Source organism: Oncorhynchus masou, chromosome 9 (assembly GCF_036934945.1).
Source record: "Oncorhynchus masou masou isolate Uvic2021 chromosome 9, UVic_Omas_1.1, whole genome shotgun sequence".
Classification (NCBI taxonomy): domain Eukaryota; kingdom Metazoa; phylum Chordata; class Actinopteri; order Salmoniformes; family Salmonidae; genus Oncorhynchus; species Oncorhynchus masou.
Genome location: NC_088220.1, coordinates 54,381,857 through 54,404,737, shown reverse-complemented (window position 1 = coordinate 54,404,737; position 22,881 = coordinate 54,381,857). Strand labels below are relative to the sequence as shown.

Genomic DNA, 22,881 nt, shown 5'->3' with positions numbered 1-22,881 from the left:
GAGTTTAAGGCTGGGTTTCTGTATGAGCACTTTGTGACATCTGCTGATGTATAAAGAGCTTTATAAATACGTTTGAATGATTGATTGACACAGTTCATAATAATAGATTTGAGTGGCTGGCTGGCTGGCATGCAGGCCACAGTGGTGGATGGACGTCTCAGTAGAATATTGTAATGATTTCTCTGTGAGGAGGAGATGTGGCATAATCCTGCAGCACATGTGAAGACAGAGCAGAGCCCCTTGGATCCTGTCTTCTTGTGTCTGGAATCTGCCCCCTTCCCTCTCTCCACCTCCTCTCTCCCCCTCTCTCTGGTCAAAGAGGGGGTGGGGGCTCTCACCACAGCATGCTTTGTGCCTGGTCATCACAGAAGATTCTGCGCAAATTTGGGCAGAGAGGAGGGAATGGAGCCTGGCTGCTGCCACACCCGGCCTTCCTCCTCTCCTCCATAGCCACGCCACTGTGAGAGCTTGTAGTGTTTCCATGTGAACAGAGCACTGAAGAGAAATTGAGGTGTGTAAGCAGTATCACTCTGTTTCACACATCCTCATTGGCAGCAACATGCCGGTGTCTCTGCCAGAACAGGGAATTGGCATTGGTCATTTAGACTGGAGCTTGGCTTATTTATTGATCTTTACCAACAGCACTGACTAAGTGGGATTTAAGCAGGAAATACCCTCTTTAATATAAAAGCTATTCAACGGGGCCACCGCCCCAGAGTATGGAGGGAATTCAAAAAAGAGAGAAAAGCAGAAGAATGGGAATTGTCTGTTGACAGATTGGATGTATTCAGTCATTCACACTAGGAGACGTGTATAGGGTGGGGTTGTAGCTCTCGCCAGTGCAAGGCTGCATGTCGGTCGCCTGTGGAGGAGAGAGGGGGAGGGAGAAGAGGGGGATAGGTTCATCACAGAGAGAGAAGGAGGGGGTGTCGGCGTGAACAGAGGGAGGGGAAGGGAAGGAGGGGTTTTAAAGGGTGGGCTTGTAGTCATTGTTAGCCAGCAAGTCAGAGAGAGGCGCGACCAGGCAGACAGTGAGTGTGTGTGCAAATTGTGATGAGTAAAAGCATTAGGCAACTCAGCTGTTGGTACAGCCAGTGAGCGTGTGCAAGAGCGTGAGAGCGAGGGAGTGAGAGAGAAGTGTAAGGCAAAAAGGAAAGAAAGAAGGGAAAAGAGAGGATATTACAAGTATGCTGTGCTGCATAAGAAGAACAAAACCGGTAACTGCTTTCTTTACAGATTCTCTCATTCATAGCTGTCATTTTCAAAAATGTGGCTAAAATGTTCCACTTTTGGACTAATTACATCCGTAACTGATCTGAGGATATGCTTGTCTGTTTTTTTTGTCTTCTTGGCTCACTGGGACTTCAGTGATGTCTCGGATGCAAAACGGACACGCCTTGTTAATGTGATTATGTTTGAATGAGTGTAGCCACAATGCTGCCAGACCTCACACTGTACTAGCAGTAAGATGAGCCTGTAACACGATGCTGTGCTCTTTTATACTATTATCGATCCACTACTTTAAACACTGAAAGACGTATTGATAGACACTTGATGCACCTGTTTGCTGCCTTCTGTGATTGCCTTGGCTGCTTTGTACTGTAATCAGGGGATACATGAATACTGAGGATACCACCTCCATTGAGCACAATACTGTCTTATTCCCTTAAGGCTGCTTTTAGTTGATGCACTAATTGCCCACAAAAAAATAAAAAAATCAATCCTATTTCGGTGTTATCTCTAAGAAACAGGAGGATAGAGAGGCATGTTTGAGGAAAAAGGGTGGGGTAAGGATCCACTGACTTAAGACTCAACTCCTCTGGCTACCGTGTCTCGTGGGAATAAATGAGGACCTTAAAGGGATTAGCACGGTTCTGGGGTTAAAAGTGTATGGTGTCAATTAGGTCTACACATTTTTATGGGTGCATAGTTGTGAGGGGGAAAAAACAGATGAATACATACCAGAGAGCTCCTTTCTCAGAAAAGGAAGGTGTTGTGAATCTACGGGTGAGTCTTGGAGGTGTACAGTATGAGATAGTACCTTGATGTAAGTAGCTCTCAGAAGGTATTTTTCATTAGCACAGAGCTACCTATCTGCAGAAGCTATCTAGAGTAGTCGGGATTTTATCGGCTTTTTAATAAACCACTGGATTCCATCAACACCTGATTGCTGCTTAAATGTCAGCATGTATGAGTCATTTTAGCTCAGCCAGGCTGCACATTAAACTGAAGTGGGTGAGGCAACCCTCTCTCTCTATCTCTCTCTGTATCTCTCTCTCTCTCTCTCTCTCTATCTCTCTCTCTCTCTCTCTCTCTCTCTCTCTCTCTCTGTATCTCTCTCTCTCTCTATCTCTCTCTCTTTCACACACACACACACACACAGCTTTAATACTGCATTAAGCCCTATCTCCACACAATGCTGCTATCTGAATCGTACGCTACGCTCGCCACAGGGAAAACCGCCTCCCATGCAGCATCCAGCCCTTTCTCTGCTTAATGCTTTTGAGGACTAGATAATGAATGAATGAAGTCTCTGGGATTTAGACAGATGAACAGAAAGCATATAAATGGTGCAACGAGAGATTGCTCTCAACCCGGCTTTTTCAACGGGCGCCACCAGCCCTCACTGTCAGAGCAGCCGTGATTGTGGAGCCTTTGTTCAAGGGAGAGAGAGCAGACTAATTTAATTAAATGAGGGTGGCTATTATGATTGAGTATTATCTGGTTGCAAACATCACTCTTGGGGCCATCGAAAACTGTACAACACTCATCAATTCACCGTCCTGGGAATAAGGCGTGCGTCGGAGAGGCATGGGGCTGTGCGGATAGGTGAATGTATTCTCCTCCACCTGAACCCCCCCCCTCTCCTGCAGGAGGAGAGAGAGGAGAGGAGACAGCTGGATGAAAGGGTGTGGTGCTGTGTGAGTGGGTAGTAGCAGCTCAGGGAGAATGGGGGAGATTCAGCTGCAGACTTCAACCCTGCCTGTCTGCCTGCCTGCCTGCCTGTCTGCCTGCCTGCCTCTGTAGTCTTTCTCATCCCCATCCACTAGAAAACCCGACATATATCATGCTGGGATTTACTGAAGGATATACATTTACTCGACATACTGTCGACAGACAATATATTTCTTGGCCGACTTTCCTTTTGACCCTCTCCCTGTCTGGTTTCAGTGTTGGTGTGTAAGAGCCAAGCTATCTTTTTAATACATCGACTGGCTCAATTGAAACACACACACAGATGTTAGTGTTGGTTTACTGCGATAAGAGCAATGTAAGCCTACCTCATTTGCATGTCAACATACTTCTGTCCTTGCGTCAGCACTCTGCATTCATCGATGTGGAGGAGCTAGGGAGCGTCTGCTTGAGTGAATAAGAACAAAAAGAGGACACATACCGACTGTGTGCATTTGTGCGTGCAGCGGTCTCATTCCCATCCTGTGGCAAAGTCTCTAAATGTTTCCAAACTGAGACAGCAGTCTGACGTGGGGGGGGGGATGGTGGCTGGCTACCGTTTGAAAGATCCATCCCATAAACCCACCGTGGGGTGTGGTTCACACGGAGTTGCCGACCCAAGGACAGTGGCTGGGGTACACATTTGTCTTTCAGATGCTGTAGCCTTGACTTTTCTTGGTGGTGTATCATATACAGGAAGTTGGCTATCGAAAAAGGGCAAATGCAACGCGTGTTCCTGGCAGAGCTTTTTGAGACATGCTCCTTTTATGAATGGAAAGATCACGCACCGAGTGACATAATGGAATCAGACTGTTGTTTAAATACGGTTGTCTGAAGCCATCTCAGGACTCCGGGTATCAAATGACATGTCAATGCTTTGTAACATCCGTTCTTTTTAGATCTTCAATGATTGAGGTTTAAAATGGATATGGGCTTGTCTCCCCAGACATCTGGTTGGAAGACGTTTCCTGAAGTCCGATTATATCATTTTGATATGTCTCTCAAAAGGATGTTCTACATTTCTGTCGGTTCATTGGTCAACAACAGACATAAATATGCAAATATATCGCCTTGGACATCCTACCATTCATATTTACTTGTCTGAATCACGAGTTTGGGAAGCCACCTTCATAACATGGCAGGTAGACTTTACTGTTTTGTGGGTTGAACGGACAATATACTGTAAATTAGGCTACAATTGATTGTGGTAAAATTGTTGTAAAATCAATGTAATGAGTTCTATGCTCTTATTCAAAAAAGTATAGGTGATCTCAATACATTTACCCGACTGAACAAACAAAAACTAATTTAAAATCCCCAAATGGACAATGAAATACAGTATCTTCCCATCAATATCAAAATGATGTAATCTCTCATATTCCCAAAACAGTTTACAATTACAGTTTATTAGACGCTCTTATCCAGAGCGACTTACAGTAGTGTGAGTGCACACATTTTTCACACTGGCCCCCTGTGGGAATTGAACCTACAGCCCTGGTGTTGCAAGTGCCAACTGAGCCACATGGGACCCTAAAAACATTTTTGGTAGATGCTCTTTTCCAGAAGCTGGTCAAGTGCCTTGCTCAGGGGCACATCGGCAGATTGTTCACCTAGTCAGCTCAGGGATTCAAACCAGCTACCTTTTGGTTACTGGCCCAACGCTCTTAACCGCTAAGTTACCTGCTGCCCTTCTCAATCTCCATAAGTCATTCTGTTTGAGTAAGTGCTTAGGCCAAAATTTGGCAATTGTGAGCACCTATGAGATCATTCATATTAAATGTACCATTACGGCTGTGAGGGTGTGCCAGACACGAACAGTCTATCACATCTCACTACTCCATTAGCTATAAAAGCTCTTCAGTTCACTCAATTATTAAAAAATAATACAGTTTCATGGCTTTAAAAACGTTATATATTTATTGGTAGCAGGTGATTAAAACATCTTCTTCTCCTAAACATCACACACACACACACACACACACACACACACACACACACACACACACACACACACACACACACACACACACACACACACACACACACACACACACACACACACACACACACACCAGCCCCTCCCTGATTTATGGTTTCCTATTGGCTGCTTTCCCAAGGGGTCAGGTGCAATGTCAATCATGGTGACATATGACTATATTTCATAGCCTAAACCAGTAGTTTTCAACCTTTTTCGGGTTACTGTATAACCCCTCATGTGCATTTTACCAGTTAGCCTATGGTCTCATGAGTCTTCTCAAGTACCCCCAGTGGACAGGCCAAGTACCCGCACGGGTCCTAGTACTCCTGGTTTGGAACCACTGGCCAAAAACAGCAGATGACTTACACGTAGCACTCTGGTTGTCAAGGTAACGTTTGATCGTTCACGGGAGGATGGTGGTGCATCTTGACGAGGTAGCAACCAAAGATGGATCCACAACGCAGCCTCCAGGAATCTAGTAATTAAACAACGATGTACGCCATTTTGAATATCATAGTAATAATAACAAAATTGATGTTATTGTGACTATGATATTTCAAGTGACATTCAACATAATGATAGTAACTGATGGCAGTATCTAAAAACATAGCAAAACAAATGCTAATTGGAAAGGAGATGAATCATCAAAACATAACTGATCCACATGCAGCACTTTTTGGTTTATTACGCAACGAGACCCACAAATGTGTTTGTAACAAGAAGCAAGGACCCCTCGTGAAAACACCACATTGGGTAACATCGTGAAAGACATGTAATGCTACATCATGGATTTAGAGTCCCAGTCTCTTTGATTTGGTTCAGGCCACACTGCCTGTTATGTTCCCGCTATTATTTTCAGATTAACATAATTTGTTTGTTTTGAGACAAACGCGTAATTCAAATCAATACGATCTGTTTATTTATTTATTCATTTTGAATGTAATGATCATTTTTTTCCCCCTTTGTCAATTTCAACATTGTTCATTTCCCTTATTTTCACTTCATTTCTTTTTCATTAGATTTATAAGAATCATAACACAGCCCTCTATTTGATGGACCACTCCAGCTATGGATCCAGATACTGTATAAAAGGTAACATCTTGGCGCTCTGTACAGGCTTCAACACCTATCCCACTCCTATTCCTAATCTCTTCCTAAACTCTGCTCCAGTCATAACCACCAACTTCTTACAACCCAAACCTGAACAACCCCGCTCAGATCTACATCCCACTCTCACCGCCTGCTCGGACTGTACCTCCTTCTGCCTTGAACAATCCACCTTTTATTCTACCTTCATTTCCCTTAATTCTACATATAACCTAGTGTCTATTGTGGGTGGGTGGGTATGTTGGTGGGATGTGTTGTTGGAGATGCCTTTTGGAAGTGTTCTTCTTCAGAACCATTGGGATTGTATGTGAACGACATCCAATGGCGTTCACCACAGTGGAATGCGACCTGTTCATCTGCCACGATAAGAGGAGCTACTGGTTGGACGTTGATAGAGAAGGGCTATACAATAGTTACTGTCACTCACTATTTGGCAGGCCCGTTGAGTATGGGCCTCTGATATCACTTCACTGGAGACCTTTCGCATTCAGCCATGAGGATGTGATGCAACCGCTTTCTAAGAGTTCAGTAGGTCACCGGAAGGGTACCTGTTTGGTCCTTTGAAGAGGCAATTGACATTCTTGTTCGTTAGATATGCTCATCACTTCTTGACGTTCTGTCTCTTTTCCCAAGGTTGAGAAGAATGAAGAGGCTGACCAGGAAATCAAGCAGGATGAGAAGAAACCAGAGGACAAAGCCCACAAGGCGGCCACCAAAATCCAGGCCAGCTTTCGTGGACACATACTCCGGAAAAAAATGAAAGATGGAGAGGAGGATGAGGAGGCCAGTCCAGCTGTCCCAGAGGAGGAAGCAAAGGAGGCTGCAGACGGAGAGGAGGAGAAGAAGGAAGACGTCCCCCCTGCGACTGAGCAGGCTGCCGAGGAAAAAGACCCCACTGATGTTAAAGAGGAGGAGACAAGCCAAGCCAAAAGCCCCATCTTAGAAAAGCCAGCAAACTCTCCTGCCCCTGTCGCCACCTCTCCCGTAGCCGCAGCCACCTCGCCTGTGGCAGCAGCAGCCTCTCCCACTGCAGCGGCGGCGCTTTCAGAGCCTCCCAAAGAGGAAGCCAAGGCAGAGCCCAGCAACACCAAGGAGAAGCCCAAAGAGGTGGACAGCAGTGAAGCTCCGGTTTCTGCCCAAATCCCCTCCACTGATTGTGCTGAAAAGAGCGTGGAGGGTGGTGCTGTCCAGGAGGAGTCCAAACAAGCCGACGTGCCTGCTGCTACTGTCAGTGAGACGGCTGATAAGGAGGAGCCTCACCAAACACAAGACAAAAAAGGTAGGCCTTATTGTAACCCAGTCTCTGAGATGCCCATCCACGTAGATGAGCTTAGAAATAGGCTACAAATACAACACAAACCAAATAGTCTACACAATAGCTTGAATAATACATTTATTATTAATAATACAATTGTCCGGGAGCCAAATGTACAAAATGACATCATGTCAAGATGTTACTCATAATCTCTTTACATGATCTTTGATTGGTTATATTAGTTTAGACTAAACAGTATGACAGAAAAGGGGAAAGGCTCAGTAGGTTATCTTGTTCCAGTCCAAGAACTCCCAGACTGTATGATGTAGCCTACTTAATGGAATATGTGCAGAATCCTCTACAGGAGGATCAATGTTTGAGTCCTGACTGGCACCCAATTCCCTACGTAGTGCACTGCTTTTGACCGGAACCCCATGGGCCCTGGTCAAATGTAGTGCACTTTATAGGGTACATGCTGCCATTTGGGACACAATCTTAGCCAGGACTGGGAGAAACTAGGTCATAGAGGCTACACTGTCTGCAGGTTGTCATAGTTACACATTCTGGTGTAGACCTGGAATATCTGGCCATGGTTTTTAGACTTACCAAACGATAAATTACTTAAACTGGTGAATGATAAATTACTTAAACTGGTCAATTAAGACTGAAACCAGCAGACCGTGAAGACAAGCAAGACCTGAATGGCTAACCATCATATGAAGCACTAGACACATGTAGGTCATAAAGACCAATGTAAAGGATATAGTGCAAATGAAATTCAATATTTTAGTGATGGTCCTTTGTGCTTGGATGGTCCGGATGGTCCTTTGTGCTTCTGCAAAAACAAAGGAAAGGAGGGGTGCTCAACAATAATGAGAAAAACAAAATGTTTTAGTATTCAATATGTAGCAGTGGAGGTGTTTATATTATCTGTCCAGAATGTTCAGGGTCTATACACAATGAAACAAGACCTTTTGCAGAAATATTATTGATGGAGACTTTAATGAAGAGTTAATGAATGACGGAATCAACTTTATTGATCCCCAGAGAGAGAGAGAAATTGGAATAAATAATAGATTAGCTCATCTTCTAGGATGGGTTGAAATGTACATGTTTTCACAGTGATTGCATGGTTACCACTCCCTTACCTGAAACCTGCCCATTGAGTGCCGGAGAATACTAAGTGCTGTGTGAGTCATCTATCATGAGTCACATACACAAGTCGAGCTCCATCTCTGATTCCCAGAGGATGACCAGCGAAGATGATGTCATGCTGATGATTAAAGTCAATGCAGTCGGGATGACATCACTACCTCCGTGAAAGGAGGTTTGATTGAAAACAACTTCTAAAGGTCATACAACTCATAGTGAAAATAATCATAGTGAAAATAAATCTTAAACCTGTGAGACCCAATTTTGCCCAAAAATATTTTCCCTAAATTGCGTCTTATACAGGTTCTAAACAATTATGCCAAACACAACACAGTGCATCTCTTAGTAGTATTTTATGTGTGTTGGTATGAAACATTATAAACTGTCCACTCATCTGAGACCACACTGGTCACCTACACAAGCCATCCATGCAAGTACACAACTTAATATATTTCCTGTATTCTTTAAGATGTAGTGATTATGTATAAAAAATATATGTAGAAAAAAACATTCTGAGCTAGATGTAATTTTGTAAGTGCTGCAAAAATGCAACATTAGGCTTGAAGGGTTGCCAGAACAAACACTGTTTCCCTTCCAAGATCTATCTGCAAATAATAAGGCAACCAAATACTTCAGGAGTAACTTTGATGTCCCTTCTACACATCAAAAGAATATGTATATTTAAAGAATACTGCCATTGATGACCATTCATTTTATGATAAAGAAGAAAGATGAGTAATCTCTCCAAAACAACCCAGAAAGGACAACCAAATATGTTATCCATACTGTACATAGAAAACCCCCAAAATAGTTGATCCTGTTTTTGATAGTTAAATACAAGAATTTGAATTGGTCAAGTCGACCAATTTCCTTATTCAAACAAAATAGGACTTAATTTAATATACCATTAGTTTAGTTTAATATACCATTAAACAATGTTTTCCATCACATGTAAATGTTTTGGATACGTTTTGATGTGATTTTAATATAATTTCAGTTTTCTTACAACACGTTTTTGCTTCCATTGAAGCCCAATGTTGCACTTTTGCAATGTTTCCCCCCCAAAATTTCTACAAACTTCAAATTCCAAAACCAGATTATTTTCATAATCAGATGCCTATTACAAGTATTTCTGAAGGGTAAAAAAATCTGATTTCTATCTATGCTTAAGTCTCACAGGGAATCATCGATGTTGGCCAGCTGTACTAAAAACAGAGTGGATTTCTTTAGATTTAGTTTTGGACTTGGGAATCCCACCTAGCAGGTTCTGAGAGGAAGGAAAAGCAAAATAAGTATTTTTGTAAGTATGTTAAGTATGAAGTGAAGTGTAACAATGTGACAGCCACAAGCATATACAGAGCTCTTTATGATGGGTCGCTGTAGAGTGGGGTCTCTTTTAGCCTCTTGATCACTGTATTTCACACAGTCCACTGAGAATAAACAGGTCTCCACCTCACCGCTTACATTACTTACTGATCAATAATATTTCTCACACAAAATTTAAAAAAATTCTCTCTCTCTCTCTCTCTCCTTTCTTTCAGATGCTGCCGAAGAATCCCAACCAGCTGAGGCCCCAGCAGAGGCAGACCAGGAGTCCAAGGAGGGCCAAGAGAAAGTTTAACATAGAGAAAAAAATTACTATGATTACAAATGAATTTAAAGGGTGACTCTTCTCCTTCTGAATGTGAAGACAGTCCGTTTTTATTTGTTTGTCATGTTTTTGTGTGGCGATGATTTCCTTACGTTGGGGGAGTTTCCAACATGCCTTTTTTGGTTCAAGCTATAAGTGCTATGATTTGGGTATGTTCCGTATCTTACATGATTGAATCGATGGTTGGACGTATCCACGTTTTGAACTGATTTTCAAAACCCTAGAAAGCTGGACAGGATATTTTCATATTCTGCTTGAGTTGATCAAACTTGGTTTACGTTCTTTGAGTAGTCGGTACTTCCCCTTTCTCACTTATACAACTAACAGGTCTAAGGGGATTTTGAGGACTTTACAGAAAATGATGAATACTATGACATAAATGTTGTTGGCCCCACAACTAAAATCCCCCTTCCAAAGTACATGATTAGCATGAACCATCTAACAAGTTGCATGGGAACTCTTCCACTGAGAGGAACAGTCACAATACAAACAAAATGTGGCTTCTTTTTGATGTCCTTGGTGTTGTTATGACAGTTTGATATAAATTGGAATTACTCTTGCACTGATGTTAAAAAGAAAATCAAACAAACAAAACTAAAAAACTTTTCCTATGTCCCAGTGAGTGCAATGTCCAGTTTGAATCTGAGGAGTTAAATTGTGAAAAAAAAAAAAAATGGTTTCAATGTCTGTTTTCAAAATAAAGCAATGTGCCAATTACCATCATAAGTTGTGGAATATATTTCACCTGCCAAACAAAACATTTGCTAATGAAGGCTAATGATAAGCCACTTTCACATAAACCCTGAATTAGAGTATAATAGTATTATTATTAATGAGATCTTGAGACATCTAGTGGAGTGTAATAGCACCTGCAGCTTAGGGCTTGGGTCTCGATTCAATCCGTATTGCTGAAGTACAGCACTATAGTGCGATTGAAATTTCTAGATAATTTCCAATCGTGTTTACCAATGCAGTGTTTACTGTGAAAGCAGTCCACTAACTCGGGCTTTAAATTTCTATTACATTGTATAGCAGCTCTTCAGTACTATATATTGAATCGAATCCCTGGTATGAAACATTACCCAGCAATTAGCTTATTAGTAACAAATGCTATACTTTTCGGTCTCGATTATATCCTTATTGCAGAGTTTCAGCGTTATAGCTTCTATTCCCTCAGGCTGACTATATCACTGTTCAGACAGCCTAGCTATACTAGAATACAGGTTGAAATTATTAAAAACAAATCTTAAAACATACCATTAACTGGTAAATATAGGATTCCAATTCAATTCCAAAGATTAAATGTTTTTACAATACGAATTTAATTCAATGCTAATTCTCTACTTCATGAGTGAATTCAAGAATTTAATTTCAAATTTGGCTACAACCCTATCACTACACTTTAAAAGCTACTTTGCAACTTTGGGTCAATGTAACACCCCCCCCCGAGTCGTCTTTCCCTTGAGTCTTTACCTCAAATGGGGCCTCGAGGTTTAAAAGTCAGATAAAAACACAAAAGGTTCATAGAAAATGAATTGACTCCATCCATTCATCAGTGTCCACATATAACGTCCCCTTTCCTTCTATAAAGGCTATAATTTCCGTGAGACAATCCAAATGACTGGGATCTCACTGTTCAGATCGCTTTGTTAGTGTCATTTCCTATGTCCAGAGTTAACTGGCTAGAAAGCGTCATAGAAACCCCTCTCCTTTTCCAAAACAGATTTATAGTTTTTCAAGCACTCCAGAAATGTATAGTATAGGACACAAATCTCCCAATGAGAATTAACAATACGTATATTATTTTATTTGCATGTTACATGGTGATAAACACAATTGTACCAGGAGGATACTGTGTTTCAAGCGTTCTCCAAAAAGATTACTCGTCGACATCTCAATCCACATTCAAATACAGAACACTGAATTCAAACAAATGTATTTTGTGTTGAAAATTTTTCTTGTATACCTTTTACATACCATTTTTAGAAACCAATCGCAAACAAACGTTACCATAAATCAAAGGAAATAGAAAAACAGGACATTGCTGTGTAATGATTGTATAATTGTCTAGGAATTCCATTCTTATGACAAAGGGAAGTACAAATGTGACATTCCTCTGTGTCCTACAGTGGGTAATAATCAACAAAGTGAATTTAGGGATAGACTCAGGTTAAATATATACTAAAAACAGTTTATATACAGGTGTATTAAATCATAAGATGGTGGGTTACATATGTAACCATAGCTTGGTGGGATGGATAGACGTGTGGCCAACGTACATGACTGGTGATCCATGGCGCATGTATCTCTTTCAATGGCTTAAAACAAGCCAAAGTAACTCAACAGCGTGCGCGCGCGCACACACACACACACACACACACACACACACACACACACACACACACACACACACACACACACACACACACACACACACACACACACACACACACACACACACACACACACACACACACACACACACAAGCCAATTTTATACAGCGATGGGATGCAATGTTCATTATTAGTAAGAATCTAGACACATCTAGACACATCAGTCCCAAGGTCTTAGTCATAAGGGATCAGGGACTGTATATACAGGCAGGGTACAGTGCAGTCAGGTGAGACCCCTCCTCTTGGGAAAGACTTCAGCTGAACGTCTGATGGCTCATTGGCTGGGGAGACTGTCAATCAGTGCAAGACCGGCCCACTGCCTTCCCCAGTGCTTTAGCTTTGCCAGGCAGACAGGTACAGCACCGTATTCTAGTTCACAAGCCTTTCCATTCAGACATGTAAAAACACTTCCCATCAAATTATAATACATGCCCCTTTATTGAAGTGAACAGACAGATTATTAATTTCTTAATCAGATTATTTTGTTAATAAACTATCGTCCAGAGGCAGGATGTACAGTAGGCCTCGCGTCTATTGTTTTATGGGTAATTGATACTACAGAGATGACACACAGTTAGATTCTCAGGATAGCACTAAGGCTAACATACAGCGAGTCTGTTTTCGAGCAAAGAACTCTGACTGCTTCGATGGACAAATACTTTACAGTCATGGTTCCAAAGCAGTATGAATTCAGTGGAGTTTTTTTTAATGATGATGAGATTTCAGAGAGCATTGCTTACATTACAGGTTGGTTTTGTGAACACACTGACTTGACAAATAGCAGTAGACACTGTCATCAAGAGACCTAGCTGTTTTGTTGGCCTTTGTTGTAATTTCGGCATCCTGCTCACGGTCACTCTCCAATGAGCTTTCATTATAGAAACCAAATACATCTACGTACCCTACTCAAAGACAACAAAAAATGACAATTTAGTTGGAAAGGTACAATAAATGTACTAACTTGACCTGATTAAACCCTTTTAAAAACATTGATCTCTAGTGGTCTTTACTTGCATGGTGCAAAGGGTTGCTTCCATTGGAACACTACAAGTTAATTATCAACAAATTACAGACCTATTTAGAAACATGGACATATTCAATGTGTCTTTATATATAAGGACATTGGATTCAAGTATATACACCATTAACGGAAATGATTTAAAATAAATCCATAAATTATGAATTTCCATGTCATTTTGAAAAGACACACACACACAGAAAAGAAAAGCACGTCATTTGTGTTCAAATTCCAGCAGTATAACTGTTGTAGCTCAAAATTAAATGGAGAACGATGGCAAGATAAAAGCTAATATGGCAGGCCATTTCTGAAGCTAAATACAGTTTGCCATAGAGAAACTGAACAGCATATTGGTGGCTTGTAATCATACAAACAACATACGCTGCAACAATAATGACTATTTGTCTTGTTACAGTGGTGGAACAAGTTATTTTTTATCATATAGAGAAATACTTTTTTATTTTTTTTATTTTTTTATTATATACAGTAACGCATCAATATTACCTATGTTTTGTTTGAAGAAGGTCCTGAAAGTAGGTCTTCTTTTTCGACATAAAGAATGAATACACATTTTAAGCGTTTCTATGAGGGTTTTTGCAAAGAGTAGTTCACCAAAGCATACCTCATGCTAGCCCACAGTTATTGAGCATCCTCATCCTTTGATGCATCCAAAAATGAGGCAGTTAATTTGGAGGCAGCAAGCCATGTATCTAACTGAGGCTATTTGCACCCGGTTATGATCACATCACTATTGAAATGAAGTATACCAAGTATAACACTGCATGTTCTACTGTTATTCTGTAATGTTGACTGGAGTGGGTTGGCTTTGACATAATATAATGTTTTATATTTATTTAATTTCGATTTTTGGACATATATTGGCATATTATTAAAGCAACAAGGCACGAGGGGGTGTGGTATATGGCCAATATACCACGGCTAAGGGCTGTTCTTACGCACGACGCAAAGCGGAGGCCATATACCACAAACCCCCAAGGTGCCTTATTGCTATTATAAACTGGTTACCAATGTAATTAGAGAAGTAAAAATACATGTTTTGTGGTATATGGTCTGTTATACCACGGCTGCCGGCCAATCAGGATTCAGGGCTCGAATCACCCAGTTCATAATGTCTGATAATGCACTGGTTACAATGACCTTTTCGTTTAACAATACAGTAAAATGCCATTAGGAAAGGAACAGTAACTTGAATGTCTCAGTGCTTCTCGCAGATATCCATGATTGTTGTACTTGACCTGAAATCCCTGCCACTTGGAGGTTTAGACTTACATATTCATTTGGATGAAATACAATGAACCCCACCACAACCGAAACAAGAGTAATGACAGCGGAAAAGCAAGACTTCAGCATGTTAAAATGGCAATAAATGTTTCTTAGAAAAAGCAGTGTTTGTTCCATTGTCTCCATTTCATATTTTTTTGTTACTAAAACTTATTGATAAGCCCATTCTATCTTCTTATTATCTAGTTTGGTGCATCGGGGCACGTCAGGATTTGTGTTACATTACGCAAACAGTCTCAATGTAATAACTGGGTAGGTAATAACAATGGTAGGTTGGTGGTGTGATTAACACTTGAAGAGAAGGCAGGTGATGGAGGCCAGGAGGAGCCACAGTGACTGGGAAAGGCAGGCGGAGCCGTTGATGTCTCGGCCCGTACCAGGTCCTGGGCAGAGAGGGAAGGAGGGAGGGAGGGAAGGAGGGAGAAAAAGAGAGGTTAAAGACTAATATATTAGTTTTGTTGATGTTTAATTTAATATATGTCACTTCTATGTGATGTAATAATGTGTAAATGTATAAACTGCCTAACAGGTCCCTGTCTGAGTATCGGTACTGTTGCTATGACACTACAGGAATTCATTTGTGTGCCGTGAGTGACATCTGGTGGTCTGACCATGTAACACGTCATTTTCTAGGCCCACACTTGAACGGAATAGGGCCTAGAATTTGTAACATTGCCTAAAAAGTGTCTAATTTCAGAGACATTTATCTAAGAGATTTTGGGGGACTGCATACTATTCCAAAGTCACTTACTATAGAGGAAGAGACTAGCATTTTGGATCCCGAGTTTGTTGGTTGCAACACATGTGTAGTTTCCATAGTCCTCCTCTGTTACGTTGGAGATCATCAGGACAGTTGTGGTCCCTACGATCTGGATGCTGATTCCCTGGGCGTTGGATAGCCTGGACAAGACGCCACATCATGTTAGACATTATAGCACACTATGCATAAAACTCACAACATCTGATTTGTCTGCCACTTTTGTCTTCAGAATACATACAGTAGTAGTCAGCTTGTTTTAAATAAGAAATGAAGGTTCACACAGTTCCTCTCATATATTTACATACAAATAATGGTTTATGATAACATTGGTTTGCCTTATCAGAGTCTATTGACATTGAGTAGACACAGCAGTACACTATTTCCTTGACATAGACTGGCCAGGTGAATCCAAGTGAAAGCTAACGATCCCTTGTTGATATCACTTGTTAAAATCCACTTCAAATCAGTGTAGATGAAGGGGAGGAGACGGGTTAAAGAAGGATTTTTAAGCCTTGAGACAATTGAGACATGGATTGTGTGTGAGTGCCTTTCAAATGGTGAATGGGCAAGACAAAAGATTGAAGTGCCTTTGAACGAGGTATGGTAGTCGGTGCCAGGCGTACCAGTTTGTGTCAAGAACTGCAACACTGCTGTTTTTTTTAACGCTCAACAGTTTCTTGTGTGTATCAACAATAGTCCACCACCCAAAGGACATCCAGCCAACTTGACACAACTGTGGGAAGCATTGTCAACTTGGGCCAGCATCCCCGTGGAACGCATTCGACACCTTGTAGAGTCCATGCCCCGATGAATTGAGGCTGTTCTAAGGGTAACAGGAAGGTGTTTGGTATACTCAGTGTATAATACATTGTAAAGGCACACTTGAGGTAATGTATGAAGGGCTTCAAACTGATCCCATCTTTAACATTTGAATGTGCTAGGATAGCTGAGACTGATTTAAGGGGGCAGTGGGTTTGTGCTGACACACGGTAGTATAAAGCATTTGCATAAAAAGGAAAGTGAGTGCACATCATGAGACAGCATAATCTGATGGCGGGGAAACAGAAAGTTGAGAAAGTGCTGAGATCCTCCTAGAGGGACACCTTGGGTGGGGGCCGTTCACACCACCGGTGATGATAAGGCCAATGAATACATGTGGTTCGTGTCATGGAAAATTATATTAGACCGAAATATCAAACTTGGGCCAGGTGACTCCATAGATATTTCAGAGCACATTCATGCAGTTAGATGATTGTGTTTGGTTCTAGCAGCACAGCTTGGTCTCATAAACTATACGTAACATCGTGGTAACTTTTAGTATGATATGTTACGTTTGGTAGACAGAAAGTTACTTAAGGCAAAAACGAAAGGAGGGAGGGGTGGAAGGATTGGCATAGAACGCAAATGTCTAGAAATCCAAAGGTTGCTTGTTGAAATCTCAACTTTGCAAATAGCAACTTTGCAACTACTTACTACTTTTTAGCTACTTTGTAACAACTTAGCATGTTAACTAACCCTTCCCCAAACCCTTTAACCTAACTCCTAACAGTAGCCCTAACTTTAAACCTAAAGCCTAACCACTAGCCTAGCTAACGTTAGTCACAAAAAAATGGAATTTGTAACTTACAATGGGGGCAAACAAGTATTTAGTCAAACACCAATTGTGTAAGTTCTCCCACTTAAAAAGATGTGAGAGGCCTGTAATTTTCATCATAGGTTCACTTCAACTACGACGGACAAAATGATAAAAACAAATCCAGAAAATCACATTGTAGGATTTTTAACGAATTTATTTGCACATTATGGTGGAAAATTAGTATTTGGTCAATAACAAAAGTTTATCTCAATACTTTGTTATATACCCTTTGTTGGCAATGACGGAGGTCAAACGTTTTCTTTAAGTCTTCACAAGGTTTTCACACACTGTTGCTGGTATTTTGGCCCATTCCTCCATGCAGATCTCCTCTAGAGCAGTGATGTTTTGGGGCTGTTGCTGGGCAACACACACTTTCAACTCCCTCCAAAGATTTTCTATGGCGTTGAGATCTGGAGACTGGCTAGGCCACTCCAGGACCTTGAAATGCTTCTTACGAAGCCACTCCTTTGTTGTCCGGGCAGTGTGTTTGGGATCATTGTCATGCTGAAAGACCCAGCCACGTTTCATCTTCAATACCCTTGCTGATGGAAGGAGGTTTTCACTCAAAATCTCACGATACATGGCCCCATTCATTCTTTCCTTTACATAGATCAGTTGTCCTGGTCCCTTTGCAGAAAAACAGCCCCAAAGCATAATGTTTCCACCCCATGCTTCACAGTAGGTATGGTGTTCTTTGGATGCAACTCAGCATTCTTTGTCCTCCAAACACGACAAGTTGAGTTTTTACCAAAAAGTTATATTTTGGTTTCATCTGACCATATGGCATTCTCCCAATCTTCTTCTGGATCATCCAAATGCTCTCTAGCAAACTTCAGACGGGCCTGGACATGTACTGGCTTAAGCAGGGGGACACGTCTGGCACTGCAGGATTTGAGTCCCTGGTGGCGTAGTGTGTTACTGATGGTAGGCTTTGTTACTTTGGTCCCAGCTCTCTGCAGGTCATTCACTAGGTCCCCCTGTGTGGTTCTGGGATTTTTGCTCACTGTTCTTGTGATCATTTTGACCCCACAGGGGACCAAATACTTATTTTCCACCATAATTTGCAAATAAATCCATTAAAAATCCTACAATGTGATTTTCTGGATTTGTTTTTCTCATTTTGTCTGTCATAGTTGATACCTATGATGAAAATTACAGGCCTCTCTCATCTTTTTAAGTGGGAGAACTTGCACAATTGGTGACTGACTAAATACTCTTTTGCCCCACTGTATCATACTAAATGGAGGGAGACAGATTTACGTTTACAATGTTACGTCTTCCCCTGAGTCCTGGTTGAGCAAGCATGGAATACAACATTTCCAGCAATGGTCAGGTCATAAGCAACTGTGTGAAGTCTGAAGCATCCAGGGAAGGGATCCAAATAAGACCTAGTTCATTGCACCACCATCTTCCACTGGTAGATGGCAGCACATGTCTTTTAAATGACATATTCACTTTAAGCCACAACCATTTTTTAACAGAAGGACAGATTTGATTCATGTACTGAAATGGGGCAAAAGGTACAGAAACTGGTTTGAACGGGAATGTGTCAAGCAATCAGGCAGAGTCATCTCATTCGCCGCCTCTCGAGTTGGCATGTGGGTGCATCTAAAGTAGGCTATTACAGGAAACGGTGAGTGACAGAAGTAGGATGTCTACCGGCTGTTGATAAAGGAAATCAACAAGACGTTGCACGTGGCAGGGAAAATGGAAAATGTTGCCAAGTGGTTGAGACAGCAACTCATGTTGATGGGGAGAAACAAAAACGCTTCCCCATATTCAACATTGTGGGAATATCAGGTTCTGTGAAGAGCCCTCTACCATTGTTTCAGTTCACAATGAGTGAGTACAGTGTTCAGTCGGGGTTAACCAGGCTATACTGTACCACCCTCCTCTTCCCTGAAGACGTTCATGCGGCATCGTACAGGGGAGGTGCCAGAACGCGGGATGTCATCAGAAACTAGAGACTAATAGAGGACCGGGAGGTTCCAGATCAAAGGACCAAGCCGCAGCAACAGTAATGAGCTTCAGAATCCCCAGCAGAGGATTAGGACGAGCGGGTCAGTCTTGGGAAATGCTAATTGCTGCAGTATCAATAAGCACTAGAGGATTCCTGTACATCAGATGCTACTGGGAGATGGTGTGGAGATCTCGGTGGTAAAGTAGTTCAAACGTAACAGCAGTGGTGGGCAGTCATGACGAGGTCAGTGCTGGTAAGGTTAAAGGGGATTACAGAAAACAAGTCGAGGAACAGGCCTCTTGCAGAGTGGAAGTAAATATGCTTGATAAGGTACACTAAGTTAATCGTTAAAGACAAGACATAAAATCTACTGACCGAGCATTATTTGAAATCATGGTATTGTATTACATCAAGGAAGTCGTTGAAGGAGATAAATGAATAACTTGCAGAGGTAAAGGAAGGGCACTTAAAGGTATTAGAGTTTGAATTCAAAGTTTGGCAGATGTTTTCTGACCTGAAAGGTAGTCTAATGTGAAGACGAGTCCACATGCCATGCCATTGGCTGTTTAGATCCAGCTATATTACTCAACCCCATTCATTTTCGATTGTGGCATATAGCTGGATCCACAAAAACAGGTGGCCCTGAGATGTGGATTTATCTCAAGAAATAACCAAGCCAGGAATTCAGGGGAACAAAACAACTACAGTAACATTGTAACCCGCAAGGTTCCATGGTTCCTTGAGATGTGTATAGGCTGTGAGCTCCACCCGGTCACTCCCTGGCCACACCCATAGTCACTTCCTGGTTTGAATGGGTGTGTCAGAAGGAAGCCATCTTGACTGTAATGTTGTGGTCAGAAATGTTCGTAACCAAGAAACTCTTTGTAGTTTAAAAGACAACTCCATATACGTGAGAACATTCACAAAGACTTGTTTAGGGGATTTTGCATTGACTTTCAATACATTTTTTCCTCTGTGGACTATTGCTTCTGTAACGTCCGGAAGACTTGGTTATTTGGATTTTGGTTTGTGGTTTGACCCTGTGTGCTAGCTGATTCATTAGTGAATATACACAATTCTTTACTAGCCATAACATTTTGACAAGAAGGTATACTCTCCCTTCTAATCAAAACTTTTCCCATTCATGTACAGTAATGCTAGTGCCTATCTGTCGTGCGGGGGAAATAGGTTAAGAGACCTGACCCTTGTGATGTGGTTTTGGAAATCTTTAACACTCCACTTAATTATCATCCCAAAACAATTTCACAAATGATACACTTACACAGAGGTATTTTGCGATGCATATTTACAGTACCTGAACAACGACACTTCCGGAGCTAATGGACACCCGGGAGGGAACACAAAAAATGTTGTCTCGAAGCTGTGTTACACAAAACAAAAACTCTGTGGAAATACATGACAAAACAGCTAACAGTAAGTCACTGATGTAACGCAGTTTCTCTGGGCCCCCCTGTAAGGTTTGCGTTATAATAATCAAATGTGTCAGCCAGACAGCCACTCACAAAGTAGACTACCGATCGCTGTCCATGGTTCTGAAATTGCAACATGTCTACGCGGCTGCATGCCTGTCGAATCGATGATCGGCTTTCTATGGAGCTAGGGCACACCGTTGCTTTAGCTAATGGATAAATGTTTAATGGTAGGCCTATTTTGGTCATCATTTTCTCAAGGTTAAGACTAACATTTCACAAAGATATACACGGTGTCGCAATGCTGCCATTTTAGACTGCTGGCCAGTGGAAATAATGTTACTCTTTCAGTAATTAAAGTTGGAAATTCAAACATTGCAGATTTGTCAAATACATTTTAGATACAACAGAATACTAATCAGCTACCAATTGATTTTTTTGAATATACAGCTGTCCTTTCTAGGGTACCTGAACCTGCATAATCTGAGCCGTCATCCTGCTCTCTTCCAGTTGTAGTCTATTAATGCCAAATAGTACATTGTCTCCCTCAAAACACTCACTTACTAGGGATTGTTCCATGACGCAGTGTACTATCTATAGCTGCAATGAGGAAAAACGTAGTCGGTTAGAGGATAAATTCAGCCACTATCTGGCTAATAGCCTACATAAATGGGCTGAAATATTCAAAGTAAATGAAATCCAACTTGAGAGACACACCTGGTCTCCTGAAGTTCCCCTTTTTTGTGTGCAAATGCTTTCTCCACGGCCTGTAGGTCCAGGTTACGGCCCGACAGTTTTCTATACTGAGTACTGCCACCCCAAATAGTCTTTCCTGAGACATAGTGCAATATACACTGAGTGTACAAAACATTACGAACCCCTTCCTAATATTGAGTTGCAAGTTGTCTGGATGTCCTTTGAGTGGTGGACTATTCTTGATACACACGGGAGTGTGTGAAAAGACCCAGCAGTGTTGCAGTTCTGGACATGAACAGGTGCCCCTGCCATCTACTGCCATACCCCATTCAAAGGCACTTACAGTAAATCTTTAGTCTTGCCCATTCAGCCTCTGAATGGCACACATACACAATCCATGTCTCAATTGTCTCGAGGCTTAAAAATCCTTCTTTAACCCGCCTTTCTCCTTCACTTCATCTACACTGATTTAAGTGGATTTGACAAGTGACATTATAAGTGATCATAGCTTTCACCTCGATTCACCTGGTCAGTCTGTCAAGGAAAGAGCAGGTATTCATGCACCCAGTGTATGTCCATTGTGCTGCACACAATTTAAACTTAGTCTTGAATGACGCATGCCAAGATATACCAGAGATAAGGGACTGTTGATATTGCAACCACACAACTCAAACGGTTCACCAGTATGAACAGAAAATGTTTGTTTTTTTGTTCAAGGCCCTTGAGCCCTGCCTCTTCTAATTTATTGGCTGTCCAGTGTCCAGATGACCTGTCCCAGGGCTTCCTATATAGTTCATCTGTATATGAGGCTGGGAATTAAGGAGAATGAGAGGCTCAATTAAAGATGTTGCAGAACTGCTGCATTTGTGCCCAAGAACACTAAGGTGACCTGCCTAAATGACTACCGACCCATAGCACTCACGTCTGCAGCCATGAAATGCTTTGAAAGGCTGGTCATGTTTCACATCAACACCATTATCCCAGAAACCTTAGACCCACTCCAATTTGCATACCGCACCAACAGATCCACAGATGATGCAATCTCTATTGCACTCCACACTGCCCTTTCACACCTGCACCTTTCACACCATTGACTACCGCTCAACACCATAGTGCCCTCAAAGCTCATCACTAAGCTAAGGACCCTGGGACTAAACACCTCCCTCTGCGACTGGATCCTGGACTTCCTAACGGGCCGCCCCCCAGGTGGTAAGGGTAGGTAACAACATATAATCAACGCTGATCCTCAACACAGGGGCCCCTCAGGGGTGCATGCTCAGTCGCCTCCTGTTCACTCATGACTGCACGGCCAGGCACAACTCCAACACCATCATTAAGTTTGCTGATGACAACAGTGGTAGGCCTGATCACCGACAAAGATGAGACAGCCTATACGGAGGAGGTCAGAGACCGAACGTGTGGTGCAAGGACAACAACCTCTCCCTCAACATGATCAAGACAAATGAGATGATTGTGGACTACAGGAAAAGGAGGACCGAGCACGTCCCCATTCTTATCAACGGGGCTGAGGTGGAGCGGGTTGAGAGCTTCAAGTTCCTTGGAGTCCACATCACCAACAAACTAACATGG

The 22,881-nt window shown here is 41.8% G+C and overlaps 2 protein-coding genes across 3 annotated transcripts in view; one reads left to right on the top strand and one right to left on the bottom strand.

Moving 5' to 3' along the window:
- Nucleotides 1–975: 975 nt before the first annotated feature.
- Nucleotides 976–10,840, top strand: LOC135546206 (neuromodulin-like). Its single transcript, XM_064974439.1, has 3 exons — nt 976–1,217; nt 6,671–7,316; nt 9,986–10,840. Exons 1-3 carry the CDS (start codon nt 1,188–1,190, stop codon nt 10,063–10,065), a joined length of 756 nt encoding a protein of 251 aa, XP_064830511.1. The 5' UTR covers nt 976–1,187; the 3' UTR covers nt 10,066–10,840.
- A 1,034-nt stretch (nt 10,841–11,874) lies between these two features.
- The window catches only part of LOC135546205 (limbic system-associated membrane protein-like), a 474,265-nt gene continuing 463,258 nt past the window's right edge, over nt 11,875–22,881 (bottom strand). For both annotated transcript variants that reach the window (XM_064974438.1, XM_064974437.1), the window contains 2 exons: nt 15,561–15,709; nt 11,875–15,192 (listed from right to left, as the gene is read on the bottom strand). In XM_064974438.1, the coding sequence (XP_064830510.1) occupies nt 15,095–15,192; nt 15,561–15,709 (247 nt within the window). In that variant the 3' untranslated portion in view covers nt 11,875–15,094. The remainder of the gene's footprint in view (nt 15,193–15,560; nt 15,710–22,881) is intronic.

What these genes read in the sequence shown, in the direction of transcription:
- LOC135546206 (XM_064974439.1), top strand. Translation starts at nt 1,188, where the DNA reads ATGCTGTGCTGCATAAGAAGAACAAAACCG. An exon ending in GCATAAGAAGAACAAAACCG is followed by an intron (nt 1,218 to 6,670) that starts GTAACTGCTTTC and finishes TCTTTTCCCAAG; the next exon opens with GTTGAGAAGAATGAAGAGGC. An exon ending in CCAAACACAAGACAAAAAAG is followed by an intron (nt 7,317 to 9,985) that starts GTAGGCCTTATT and finishes CCTTTCTTTCAG; the next exon opens with ATGCTGCCGAAGAATCCCAA.